The following is a 13,474-nucleotide window of genomic DNA, read 5'->3' on the forward strand; positions in this document are numbered from 1 at the left end:
ATAATTTTGGCCAGGTGATAGGTACTCTTTATTGAGACATTATGATGTCTCCCCTGATGTCTCCCCTGTCCTTCAGAGCAAAACACAGATCAGTTTGATCAGATGCTTCCTTGACTGTACCGGCCAGGAAAACACAGCACAAAATCCTTATCACTTCCAGCTTTATTAGTCACAGAGCAGATGGGGAAATTAATTTTTCTCCATCTCCTTTGTGTACAGCTGACCTGACCACTTACAGCGGTCCCCAGCCATGATCCTGGTATAACTGCTTGCTGCAGAGGCAGTATATGTATGGCTCCTGTGCAGGAAGCGTAAATAAAGGCACAGGCCTCCTGTTTCCAGCAATGCAAAGATTGCTGGCTGCTATCATCTTCTCCCCAGCTACTTCCAAGTGCTGGGTTTTAGGCCTCTTGATTGGCTAGTCACAGAATTATGTCACCCCGCGCACAGAAGTTCATCATTCCAACACAGCCAGAGTGTGAAGGGAAGGCATGCCAGGCTGCGCATCCATACCAGGAAGTGCCCAAAGAAGGACCATCATGGCAAAAACACCAGCTGTTAGTGAAAGACTGAAAATAACTTTTGAAGTTCCATTAACATGTAAAGCTTATATGAGATTTTAATTGTTTATAGATGTTAATATTAGTTTGGACATAAGCCAGGGCTATAAGCTAGCTAAAAACGGTGTACCAGATCTAGCATCACATGTTCTATAATTCATTTGGGTGTGAGATACTGTCCTACAATTTTGTTTACCACCACCTATTTGTTGGGGTTGCACTTATTTGGAAAAGTAAGCACCACCTAAGCCATCCTGTGCCAGATATCATTGAAATAACAGTATTGCAGAATTATCTCCTACAGTTGGGAACAGGATTTATTCCAACCTGTTATTATTTTCCAGAATCAACCCCCTGCTGGTGCACACCTAATTTGTACATATTAGTTTGTGATGTCCTATTGTGCAGCGTAGGAGCTCCCACAATTCAATATTAGCTAATGATACAAGCTAATTTGATAAGATACACCCTGCAAAATACATGCTTTTAAAAGTGTAAATTTGTTTTTTCAAGAACACCCAAAAGAAATGTGCACACTATTCCTTGTCATTTGTATTGTTCTGGAAAATGTGTCCGGTTTTGAGAGTGAAAACTAATAAATGCATTACTTAGCATACTTTTAGAAATAAAGAACACCTTTACCAATGTGAAATGAGATTACATCCTTACCTTGTGATGCTAAAGAATTCTGCTCCTTTCTTTATATAACTCTATAACACGGGATATAACTCTCCTCCAATAAGCTATTGGAGAACTTTGCTCCTTCCCCTATCTGACTTCCCCCTCCTGAAATACTCTGCACTGCTGGAGGACTCTGCTCCTGCCTCGATCTGACAAAATGTTCAACATAGGGGTTGCCAAAGGCACCAACATCCTTTTATGATAGGCAAAAGGTAAATAGAAAGCCAAAATATAAAAGTTATTCTTTTTGTATTATAATTAACATGTTGGTTCAAAATGAAGATGAGGTGTCCACCATGGGTAGGCAATCTTGACACACTTTGCAGGAACACCCCACTTCTTCAGGAGGAGAGGGGAACCGAACAAGCCAGGGAAGTCCAGCACCAAACCGGGTGGAAGCACACATGTGCAGTTGGAAACCTACGCCATCTCTCCCTGGGAGGAGGCGTGGGAGTACAAGGCAGCAAAATTGTTTAAACACTGATTGGCATGGGCAGTATTAAACTGTAGTATTAACCAATCATTGGGTAATATATCAGACAAAACAGTAGGGCAGGTGAAGGAAGTCCTGTTTCACTCAAGCAAGCCAGCAGCCATCATTAATTTAGGTGGTCTAGCACTTGGACTGCCATGCACCCAGATGAACTGATGCCACCACAAGAGCATCTAATTCTCCTCTTCTGATATTTTCTGCCCTGCTGGGGGACTCTGTTCCTTCCTCTATCTAACTCTCCTCATCTGAAATACTCTTCACTGTTGGGGGACTCTGCTACTTCCTCTATATAACTCTCCTCTCCTGAAATACTCTGCAATGCTGGAGTGTTCTGCTTCATCCTTTAGCTAACTCTCCTATTCTGAAATACTCTGAACTGCTGGAGGACTCTGCTCCTTTTTTTATCAAACTCTCCTCTCTTAAAATACTCTAATATGGGAGGACTCTGCTCCTTCCTCTATATACTGTTTTAGAAAATAATAAAATCATCAGTTATGTTTTAATACACGTGTACCTAATTTGATTTTGTTGGGCGGATTTGTGACAGTATATACCTTAGAGTAATTTATGGGTTATGTTTACAAGCCTGCTTTCCATATGTTTGTTATTGAACGAAATGTAGAGTTTTGTAGATGAGCCACTAGACACATATCGGACTCTGTGCTACTTACTCCTGACCTCTGCACTCTGAGTTACATACTGCTGACCCTTGAACTCTGCTTCTGACACCTATTCTCTGTGTTACTACTGACACTTGAACTCAATTACTTACTAATGTCCCTTATTGTCTGCGTTACTTACTTCTGACCACTGAACCCTGCATTACTTTCTCCAGACCTCTGAACTCGATGTTACATACTACTCACCCTTGAATTCTGCAATATTTACTTCAGACATCTGTTCTCTGCATTACTTACTACTGATTTCTGAATCTAAAATTTGATTTCTGTGTTACTTCACAAAGCTAACAGTTCCCAAAGCTAAATTCACAAAGCTAACAGTTCCCAAAGCTAAATTCACAAAGCTAACAGTTCCCAAAGCTCAATTCACAAAGCTAACAGTTCACAAAGCTCAATTCACAAAGCTAACAGTTCCCAAAGCTCAATTCACAAAGCTAACAGTTCACAAAGCTCAACTCACAAACCTGTTACTAGGGATGATCGAACATTTCGGGTCAACCATCGGTTCGACCCAAATATTGACTATTCAAAATTCGGCCAAATTCCGAACTTTTTGCGGTAAAAGTTCGGAATTTGGCAACCAGAACCGCCCAAAATGCAATGGGACAGGAACTGGGCTTTAAAAGCCCGTGATTGGACCAGAAACGTGAGTAAAAGCCAATTGAGGGGGCAGGAGGATGCTAGGAATGTGGAGTGACTAGGGGGTCCAGAGGCCAATCAGTAGTGAATACGCCCCCCAGTATATAACATAGCCCTGCACAAATCTCTAGCACTGTAATACAGGGGCTGTGGAAGAGAGTGAAAGCAGTTCTGTTACTCCTGCTGCAAAAGTGTCATTTAGCAATTATTAGTGTGAGGAAAGGGATATCTAGTGTAGTTAGGGTACTATATACCACTATAGTTAGATTCAAAAATCTAGTTTCTGTAGGGAAAGTGTTAAGTGTCAGGGTGACCGTAATGTAGTTTAGGGTGAACTGACTCTGACTGCTATGCCAGGGTAACCGAACTCATCCATGTCAGGGTGACCGCAAGAAGAAAAATATTTTTCTTATAATTTTTAGTAGAGCAGGGATGTGGCTCCGCTCCTTTCACACCTGGGCGTTTTTGTTTCAGGCGTTTATTGTGTGTATGTGTATATATATATACACATACACACATATAGGTGTGAAAGGAGCAGAACCCCATCCATCAATTATTTATTTCATCAAATTATTTGCAGGGATGGGGTTCTGCTCCTTTCACACCGATATGTGTGTATGTGTATATATATATATATATATATATATATATATATATATATATATATATATATATATATGTGTGTGTGTATATATACCCCTATACAGAAGTTCAGATGTCATGCCTGCCTCCAAAGACGCCCAAAAAATGCCCAATAAACGCCTGAAAAAACACACCTGGGCGTTTTTGTTGCAGGCGTTTATTGGGCATTTTTTGGGCGTCTTTGGAGGCATGACATCTGAACTTCTGTGTAGGGGTATATATACACACACACATATATGTATATATGCACATGCACACATATAGGTGTGAAAGGAGCGGAACCCCATCCATGCGCTAATGAAATTATCTGCAGGGATGGGGTTCCGCTCCTTTCACACCTATATGTGTGTATGTGTGTATATATATATATATATATATATATATATATATATATATATATATATATATATATATATATATATGTGTGTGTGTATACATACCCCTATACAGACGTTCAGATGTCATGACTGTCTCCAAAGACGCCCAAAAAATGCCCAATATACGCCTGCAACAAAAACGCCCAGGTGTGTTTTTCAGGTGTTTATTGGGCATTTTTTGGGCGTCTTTGGAGGCAGGCATGACATCTGAACTTCTGTATAGGGGTATATATACACACACATATATATATATATATATATATATATATACACATACACACATACAGGTGTGAAAGGAGCGGAACCCCATCCCTGCAAATAATTTCATTAGCGCATGGATGGGGTTCCGCTCCTTTCACACCTATATGTGTGTATGTGTATATATACATATATGTGTGTGTGTATATATATACCCCTATACAGAAGTTCAGATGTCATGCCTGCCTCCAAAGACACCCAAAAAATGCCCAATAAACGCTTGCAACAAAAACGCCCAGGTATGAAAGGAGCGGAACCCCATCTCTGCTCTACTAAAGATTCTATGAAAAATGATCTTTTTTTTCTAGTTCTGGACATGCTACAGAGCTGAAACTTCACAGGTACACCTTTTAGACCCCCAGACACTAAATCCAAAGAAATCTATTTTTTCTTTTTTCAATAATTTTTTCAATAATTGGCTCTCTATCAAAAACGACAATTTTTAAGAACTTTATTTTGTGTGATTAATAGTTCCTGGGGCATGACCCAGAACCCTAGGCACTTTTTAGGGACATTTATTGGCTTTTAGGGCTTCAAAATGGTGTTTTTTGATTATATATATATATATATATATATATATATATATATATATATATATATATACACACATATATATATATATATATATATATATACAGTGGGTACGGAAAGTATTCAGACCCCCTTGAATTTTTCACTCTTTGTTATATTGCAGCTATTTGCTAAAATCATTTAAGTTCATTCTTCTTCCTCATGAATGTACACATAGCACCCCATACTGACAGAAAAACACAGAATTGTTGACATTGTTGCAGATTTATTAAAAAAGAAAAACTGAAATATCACATGGTCCTAAGTATTCAGACCCTTTGCTCAGTATTTAGTAGAAGCCCCCTTTTGATCTAATACAGCCAGGAGTCTTTTTGGGAAAGATGCAACAAGTGTTTCACACCTGGATTTGGGGATCCTCTGCCATTCCTCCTTGCAGATCCTCTCCAGTTCTGTCAGGTTGGATGGTAAACATTGGTGGACAGCCATTTTTAGATCTCTCCAGAGATGCTCAATTGGGTTTAAGTCAGGGCTCTGGCTAGGCCATTCAAGAACAGTCACGGAGTTGTTGTGAAGCCACTCCTTCGTTATTTTAGCTGTGTGCTTAGGGTCATTGTCTTGTTGGAAGGTAAACCTTCGGCCCAGTCTGAGGTCCAGAGCACTCTGGAGAAGGTTTTTGTCCAGGATATCCCTGTACTTGGCCGCATTCATCTTTCCCTCGATTGCAACCAGTCGTCCTGTCCCTGCAGCTGAAAAACACCCCCACAGCATGATGCTGCCACCACCATGCTTCACTGTTGGGACTGTATTGGACAGGTGATGAGCAGTGCCTGGTTTTCTCCACACATACCGCTTAGAATTAAGGCCAAAAAGTTCTATTTTGGTCTCATCAGACCAGAGAATCTTATTTCTCACCATCTTGGAGTCCTTCAGGTGTTTTTAGTGTCTTACACTGAGGAGAGGCTTCCGTCGGGCCACTCTGCCATAAAGCCCCGACTGGTGGAGGGCTGCAGTGATGGTTGACTTTCTACAACTTTCTCCCATCTCCTGACTGCATCTCTGGAGCTCAGCCACAGTGATCTTTGGGTTCTTCTTTACCTCTCTCACCAAGGCTCTTCTCCCCCGATAGCTCAGTTTGGCCGGACGGCCAGCTCTAGGAAGGGTTCTGGTTGCCCCAAACGTCTTCCATTTGAGGATTATGGAGGCCACTGTGCTCTTAGGAACCTTAAGTGCAGCAGAAATATTTTTGTAACCTTGGCCAGATCTGTGCCTTGCCACAATTCTGTCTCTGAGCTCTTCAGGCAGTTCCTTTGACCTCATGATTCTCATTTGCTCTGACATGCATTGTGATCTGGAAGGTCTTATTTAGACAGGTGTGTGGCTTTCCTAATCAAGTCCAATCACTATAATCAAACACAGCTGGACTCAAATGAAGGTGTAGAACCATCTCAAGGATGATCAGAAGAAATGGAAAGCACCTGAGTTAAATATATGAGTGTCACAGCAAAGGGTCTGAATACTTAGGACCATGTGATATTTCAGTTTTTCTTTTTTAATAAATCTGCAACAATGTCAACAATTCTGTGTTTTTCTGTCAGTATGGGGTGCTATGTGTACATTCATGAGGAAGAAGAATGAACTTAAATGATTTTAGCAAATGGCTGCAATATAACAAAGAGTGAAAAATGTAAGGGGGTCTGAATACTTTCCGTACCCACTGTATATATATATATATATATACCCCTATACAGAAGTTCAGATGTCATGCCTGCCTCCAAAGACGCCCAAAAAATGCCCATTAAACGCCTGAAACAATGACGCCCAGGTGTGAAAGGAGCGGAACCCCATCTCTGCACTACTAAAAATTATAAGGAAAATTATCTTTTTTTTTCTAGTTCTGGACATGCTACATAGCTGAAGCTTCACAGGTACACTTTTTAGACCCCCCAGACACTAAATCCAAAGAAATCTCATTTTTTTTTCAATAATTTTTTTCAATAATTGGCTCTCTATCAAAAACGACAATTTTTAAGAACTTTTTTTGTGTGATTAATAGTCCCTGGGGCATGACCCAGAACCCTATGCACTTTTTAGGGGCATTTATTGGGTTTTAGGGCTTCAAAATTGTGTTTTTTGATTACTAAAGTTCGGGTCCCATTGATTTCAATGGGGTTCTTGAATCTGGACCCGATACTTTCGGGAAGTTCGGGTGTTCTGGCCGAACCGAACTTTTCAAAAGTTCGATCATCCCTACCTGTTACCCGTTAAGTACAGTAGTTCAGCCGGGAGCAGCTTTATTTTGATCAGTGTGTGGCTGTCCTTGTTCAACATAAGCTTGATTGACTTCCGTCAAACAGTGATGTTAAACATTGTTTTTAATTGGCTGCAACCGCTGATCGGTGTATTATGACAGTGAAAGGTCCTTCTGCCAGAATAGATAATCCTGCTCGGGGGAGGGGAAAATCCACTATACACCACAGTGGTATGCATTCGATTTGAAAATTGGAAAATAGATTGCTCATTTGAAGTGGTGGCTGTTTTAAACATATTTTACAATTGCCTGGTTGTTGCCCAACAAAATATAACATCTGCCCATGTTTTGCCCATGTATCAACAGAAGGGTTGGTCAAAAGCAAGAGAGGCCTTGGGTGTTGTGTTGGGGGTGGTGTTGTAAATAATGGATGATGATTAATAATTATTATTGTAATTATTAGTGTTGTTGAGGGAACAGGAGCGCACCAACCCGTATACAATGCCAACTCCAATCCGAATTAATCTCCACAGAGCACTAACCACTACATGATCATGGCCAACAGATGGACGACTCTCCTGCCTCTACATTGATCTTGGTGACTTCTGCACAGTGGAGGACAGAGCTGTCAAACTCTTCCATCAACCCCACAGACTAGCAAAACATTTGATGAGTTAAAAACTACTATAGTTCCCAGAACATTTTGGTAAAGATCATGTTAGTGGAAACATTGCTTTGTTTTACCACACTTGTATAAAGTACTCAAAACCCATACTTGAGTAAAAGTACAAGTGCTCAATCAAAAAGTGACTTGAGTAGAAGTGGAAGTGCTCGATCAAAAAGTGACTTGAGTAGAAGTACTAAAGTATTCAACATTTTTTGTACTTAAGTATTGCAGGTAGTTTTTTTTTTTAATTTTACTACTTAAGTACTAAAAGTAAAAGTACCAGTAGTTTTTTAAAAAAAATTGCTACTCAAGTACTGAAAGTAAAAGTACAAGTACTGTGTTATGTAGTTATTAAAGAAAGAAGTCAAAAGTTTGAACATCATATTCTTTTGTATTATTTCAAATGATTAACCTAAAGGACAATCACAATTCCTTTGGCTGTAACTTTTTGTAAACAAAAACAGATAAAGTATGTCCCTCCCTTTCCCCTTTAAAGCATTCTTCCTTCTCTTCCCTGCATGTTTTTTTTTTTTCTCCACAGCTTATTGGTGCGCAAAATCATATATAAACCAATGTGATATACAACAATATATTCCAATAATGAAATAAAGGAAGAGTGTATGAAATCAAATTCAATAAAAAGTCCATATATATAATGCCATAATGCCATAATACAATAATTATGTGACAAAACAAGATGGATATATTTTCAAAGGTGCAGGAATCAAACAGGTGCTATTCCAAATAATAGGTGCAGACTCCCACCACCTTATGGATTTCCCCCCTTACCCGGCGGATGAAGGTAAGTGCAAAATAATATCCAAATAGACTCTTCCGGTGAAACAAAGCTGCAAAGCCTGTGCTCTCAACTTCCAGTGAAAAAAGCAAAATCAGCCTCTTACCAGAAAAAAGGTCTATGTACGCTTGTGACTCTCCTTGGTTGGGGGAGGTTCTCTTTCCCCTTAACAGCAGATATGTAGACCATTTTATTTATACATACAGTAGCATTGATTTTTGTATGCGCTGATTTACACATGACATTATACACATTTTTTTAAACTTCATGAAGCCTGCCATCTACTGTTCTGGCAGTGGTAATTTTTATAATTGTAACGAGTAACTATGCAGCACAAAAAAAAAAATATCGGAGTAGAAGTATTGAAATCATCGAAAAAATGTAGTGAAGTAAAAGTGGAAGTAGGAGAAAAAAATTCTACTCCAGGAAAGTACAGATACCGCCTTTCGGTACTTAAGTACAGTAGTGAAGTAGTTCTACTTAGTTACTATACATCTCTGTGTTTTACTATGTCTGTTATAACTAAACCACATTATTTAACCATCTACCACAACCTCCCCCCATACTGCTATCCCTAAACCAAAAGATTACAATGCAAGGGCCCAGCCCAACATTCGTCATTTCTGTACTCTGCACTAATCTGGCCCCTGTACACACAGACTGTCAAGCTCTGTCTCAGCTGGGTTGGAAAGGGGGGTACACATTTTTGCATCTTTGCTTTGGGTGCCAAAGGACTCATTGATTGTCAGGTTTGCATTTTTTTGCCTACGTATTATAGGGAAGCACTGTTTGCCCCTTTCCACTCAGCACCCTTCTAGATAAATCTACCCAATGCTGAATGGCTTGGTACTTACACTTGGTCTTTTCCATTTAATGCTGAGTAGTTTGTCCTGGGACAGCAAATCCTGTCCAATAGAATAGAGGCTGGCAGGGAATACATCATCCTCAAACAACTGCCTCCTATTCAGACAAGTTTCCCGGAGGCTGTTGAAGTCTTGTCCTTTGAACTTTTTGGGGCTTTCCACTGTTCCTGTCTTCCTCTGAGACTGCTGCCCTTCTGCCACCTTCTGGTAAACCCCCGGGATCGGCATTGTAGTTCCACGTTATCTAAAGTGAGAAATATTTATACGATTTAATACAGATTTCAAGGATCAGATATAGTATTAAACTTTTCCTGAAGAAGAGGGATTTCAAAATGATTTGACTTGCAAGCAGGATGGTTTTGAGCGTGCAGCTAAGCCATCCTTTGGATAAATTTGTTTAAACAGCTTCTTTCAGATTTGAATATATCCCATCTCTAAAAATAGACAGACCAGCCGAAAAGCAGAGCAGTTCAACCCTGTAGGAATGGGGAAAAGCAAAGCCGCTCAGGTGTGTCGACTTGACCTGGTGCTGGTAAGACCCGTCATCCGGAAGTTTTGCAAGGTAAAGGTAGAAGAACCGCACTCAGGTAGATAGAAGCAGATGAAAGCAAAAAATGGTTTATTCTTCAAATGGATAAATGAACAGACAGTGCAATGGGGAACAGATGTCCAGGTTGACGCGTTTCACGGCTCACATGGCCGCTTACTCATAACCGTAGTGATGAATAACGGAAATCGGTTTTTTATACAAGCTCTAGATGGTTAATGTGATTGCTTGCACGTTTGTATGTTTAACTTAATGATCTTTCATTGAGAAACCGATTTGTACCGTGATTCAGCACCTGGGACATGAAAAGACGTACACATAAAAAGATGCCTCCTAATGAGGCAAGGTGACATGACAACAAAACATTAAGTGTAAAAATGCTTAGTTTGCATAATATATGCCAATGATTTGTGACATTTAAAAACATTTGTAGCACAAAGGAAGAATCCAAAAACAGCAATAAACACAGGGGAAGATGATGAGAAAGTTGAAAACTTTTGTATATAAATATAAATAAACACATCATCTTCTATATATCCCTGTGTAAACATAAAACATAGATTATAAAGGCATGCCTCATGAAACAGATGATATATATATATTATTTATACGTTTCATACGCTTTATATATATATTCACATATGTGTTTATATGGATTTTTTCTTGTTCAAATCCATTTGACTGAATAATGAGAAATTCTTATTCCCAATCTTCTCATCGATTGTTTTTCACCCTCCATTTATTCAGTTGGGTTGCTTCTTTCTAGTTATTTACAAGTATATTTAAATATCATCTGTTTCATGAGGCATGCCTTTATAATCTATGTTTTATGTTTACACAGGGATATATAGAAGATGATGTGTTTATTTATATTTATATACAAAAGTTTTCAACTTTCTCATCATCTTCCCCTGTGTTTATTGCCGTTTTTGGATTCTTCCTTTGTGCTACAAATGTTTTTAAATGTCACAAATCATTGGCATATATTATGCAAACTAAGCATTTTTACACTTAATGTTTTGTTGTCATGTCACCTTGCCTCATTAGGAGGCATCTTTTTATGTGTACGTCTTTTCATGTCCCAGGTGCTGAATCACGGTACAAATCGGTTTCTCAATGAAAGATCATTAAGTTAAACATACAAACGTGCAAGCAATCACATTAACCATCTAGAGCTTGTATAAAAAACCGATTTCCGTTATTCATCACTACGGTTATGAGTAAGCGGCCATGTGAGCCGTGAAACGCGTCAACCTGGACATCTGTTCCCCATTGCACTGTCTGTTCATTTATCCATTTGAAGAATAAACCATTTTTTGCTTTCATCTGCTTCTATCTACCTGAGTGCGGTTCTTCTACCTTTACCTTGCAGTTCAACCCTGTGTCATAAGGAAAAGATTTTTTCATGTTGACATCACTCATTCTCTATACTGTACCAGGACAACAGAAGCAGGATAGGACAACACCACTTTTCCCTCCACTATTGTCTATAACATAGACGGGGGAGGTTCAGTAATCTCTAGAGAACAAAGTAACGGATAAGAGAATACAGGAAGTTATGAGCTCACTGGATTTCTGACAGGATCAACAGATATTTTTGGTATTTATCAACACATATAACAAAATGCTTTCAATTGTATATTTAACAGACCAAATCAAATAAGATTATTGTTAGGGTTTTAACACCCTTTAGGGTAATTTTAAGTTATAATCGGGCATTTTAAATGTGCAGTTTTCATAAAAATAATAATACCAGGGGATCCTGCCATAAAGGTCCTTGTCCAGGTACTTTACATTATGGGGTGACAACGTGTTATTGCTGCCTCCCAATTCTGCTCCTGCATTGTCACCCTGTCATACAGGCTTCTGATGGAGACTAAAAGTCTCTGTTTCAACAACAAATGTATATCCTGACTGCCTGAAAACCCTTGCTCTAGTGTGGAGACAGCCTTTCCTCAATATTGCCAAAGTAAAATAGAGACTCATTGGCATTATGGTAAACGAGAAGCTTACATCTGTCCCTGAAGACACGCCCACCCAGTACCTCAAGTTCTGGAGTGCCTGGATTGATTTTAATGCTCAGACGAATATAGACATTAACTTGCTCTCCTTGTGATTTGTTTCGGTCACAAGTGGTGAGGTCCCCCAGTTGGCCCATGAGGGTCCCCTCACTCCCCTCGCTCCCCCTTTTTCCTTTCCCTCTCTCTTCTCCTAGGCGAGTTTCTCCACCTCTTTTTTTTCTGTCCCTAATTCTTCTATAGCCCTTTATTTGGCGATGGGCACACCTATTACTCCCTACCCCATTCCACCTTTCTTGCTTTAATGGTTGCAAAAGCTGGGGGATCTCCCCCCCCCCCCCTCCAAAGAACATCTTGGTTAATAGATTGCACTTGATCTATATATGTACCTCATTTTAGCTACCTTGCCGTTTTGCACAATTTATTTTGGCTGATGTTCTTTGCTCATGTACTGTATTAAACTTGCTCTTGCCCCCCCCACTGCATCTGAATCTGCCTGTTGGAATTTTATAATATCAGTAAAGTGGATCTGTTGAAGTGCAGCTGTCCAGGATCTCTATTTTTTACTGTGCAGTTTGCAAGCTGGGTGAGCAAGCTCTCAGCAGGTGTGTGGGGTGTGGAAAGCATGGACTGACCTGAAACAGCGGTACCTCAGTGACCTTGTAAGCCTTATTCTGACCTTCTATTTGTCTCACTATGCTATACCACTCCTTCCTGTTTCTGATTATCTTGTAATATCTTGGAAAAACCTACTAAATCCTTTGCAAACAATACAAATTGTGATGAATTAAAATGCCATTTGCGAGTCAGGACTTCTTGTCCTGACTAGGGATGATCGAACGGTTCGAGTCGACCATCGGTTCGGCCCGAACATTGGGTGTTCGAGGTTCGGCCGAATTTAGAACTTTTTGCCCAAAAAGTTCGGAATTCGGCAACCAGAACCGCCCAAAATGCAATGCTTCAGGAAATGGGCTTTAAAAGCCTGTGATTGGACCAGAACCATTAGCAAAAGCCAATTGAGGGGGCAGGAGAATGCTAGAAATGTGATTGGAGTGACTAGGGGGTCCCTAGACCAATAATTAGTGAATACACCCCCCAGTATATAAGATCACCCCCGCCATATTCCTAGCATTGTTATACTGGACATGGAAGAGAGTGGAAGCAGTTCTGTTAATTTTACTTTAAAAGTGTCATTTAGCTATTTTTAGTGTGAGGAAAGGGATATCTAGTGTAGTTAGAGTGCTCCTTTACACTTAAGTTAGCTTCAAAAATTTGGTTTCTGTAGGGAAAGTATGAAGTGTCAGGGGACCGTAGTGTAGTGTAGGGTTAACTGACAGTGACTGCTATGGCAGGGTGACAAAACCCTTCCATAGCAGGGTGACCGCTATAGAGAAATGATCATTTCTCTGAGTTGCTTCGGGACACCCTTATGGCTTCTCACCAGCCAAGCATTTTTTATGCTGCAGGGGCTGCC

General features: G+C 39.8%; 1 protein-coding gene across 1 annotated transcript in view; it reads right to left on the reverse strand.

The window, feature by feature from the left end:
• The window catches only part of LOC309549583 (calpain-13-like), a 207,591-nt gene that overhangs the window by 148,252 nt on the left and 45,865 nt on the right, over window positions 1-13,474 (reverse strand). The window contains exon 2 of the mRNA XM_082249956.1: window positions 9,427-9,679. Coding sequence (XP_082106082.1) covers window positions 9,427-9,663 — 237 coding nt within the window. The 5' untranslated portion in view covers window positions 9,664-9,679. The remainder of the gene's footprint in view (window positions 1-9,426; window positions 9,680-13,474) is intronic.

The sequence above is a fragment of the Pelophylax lessonae genome, assembly GCF_965119305.1.
Source record: "Pelophylax lessonae genome assembly, chromosome: 3".
Lineage (NCBI taxonomy): Eukaryota > Metazoa > Chordata > Amphibia > Anura > Ranidae > Pelophylax > Pelophylax lessonae.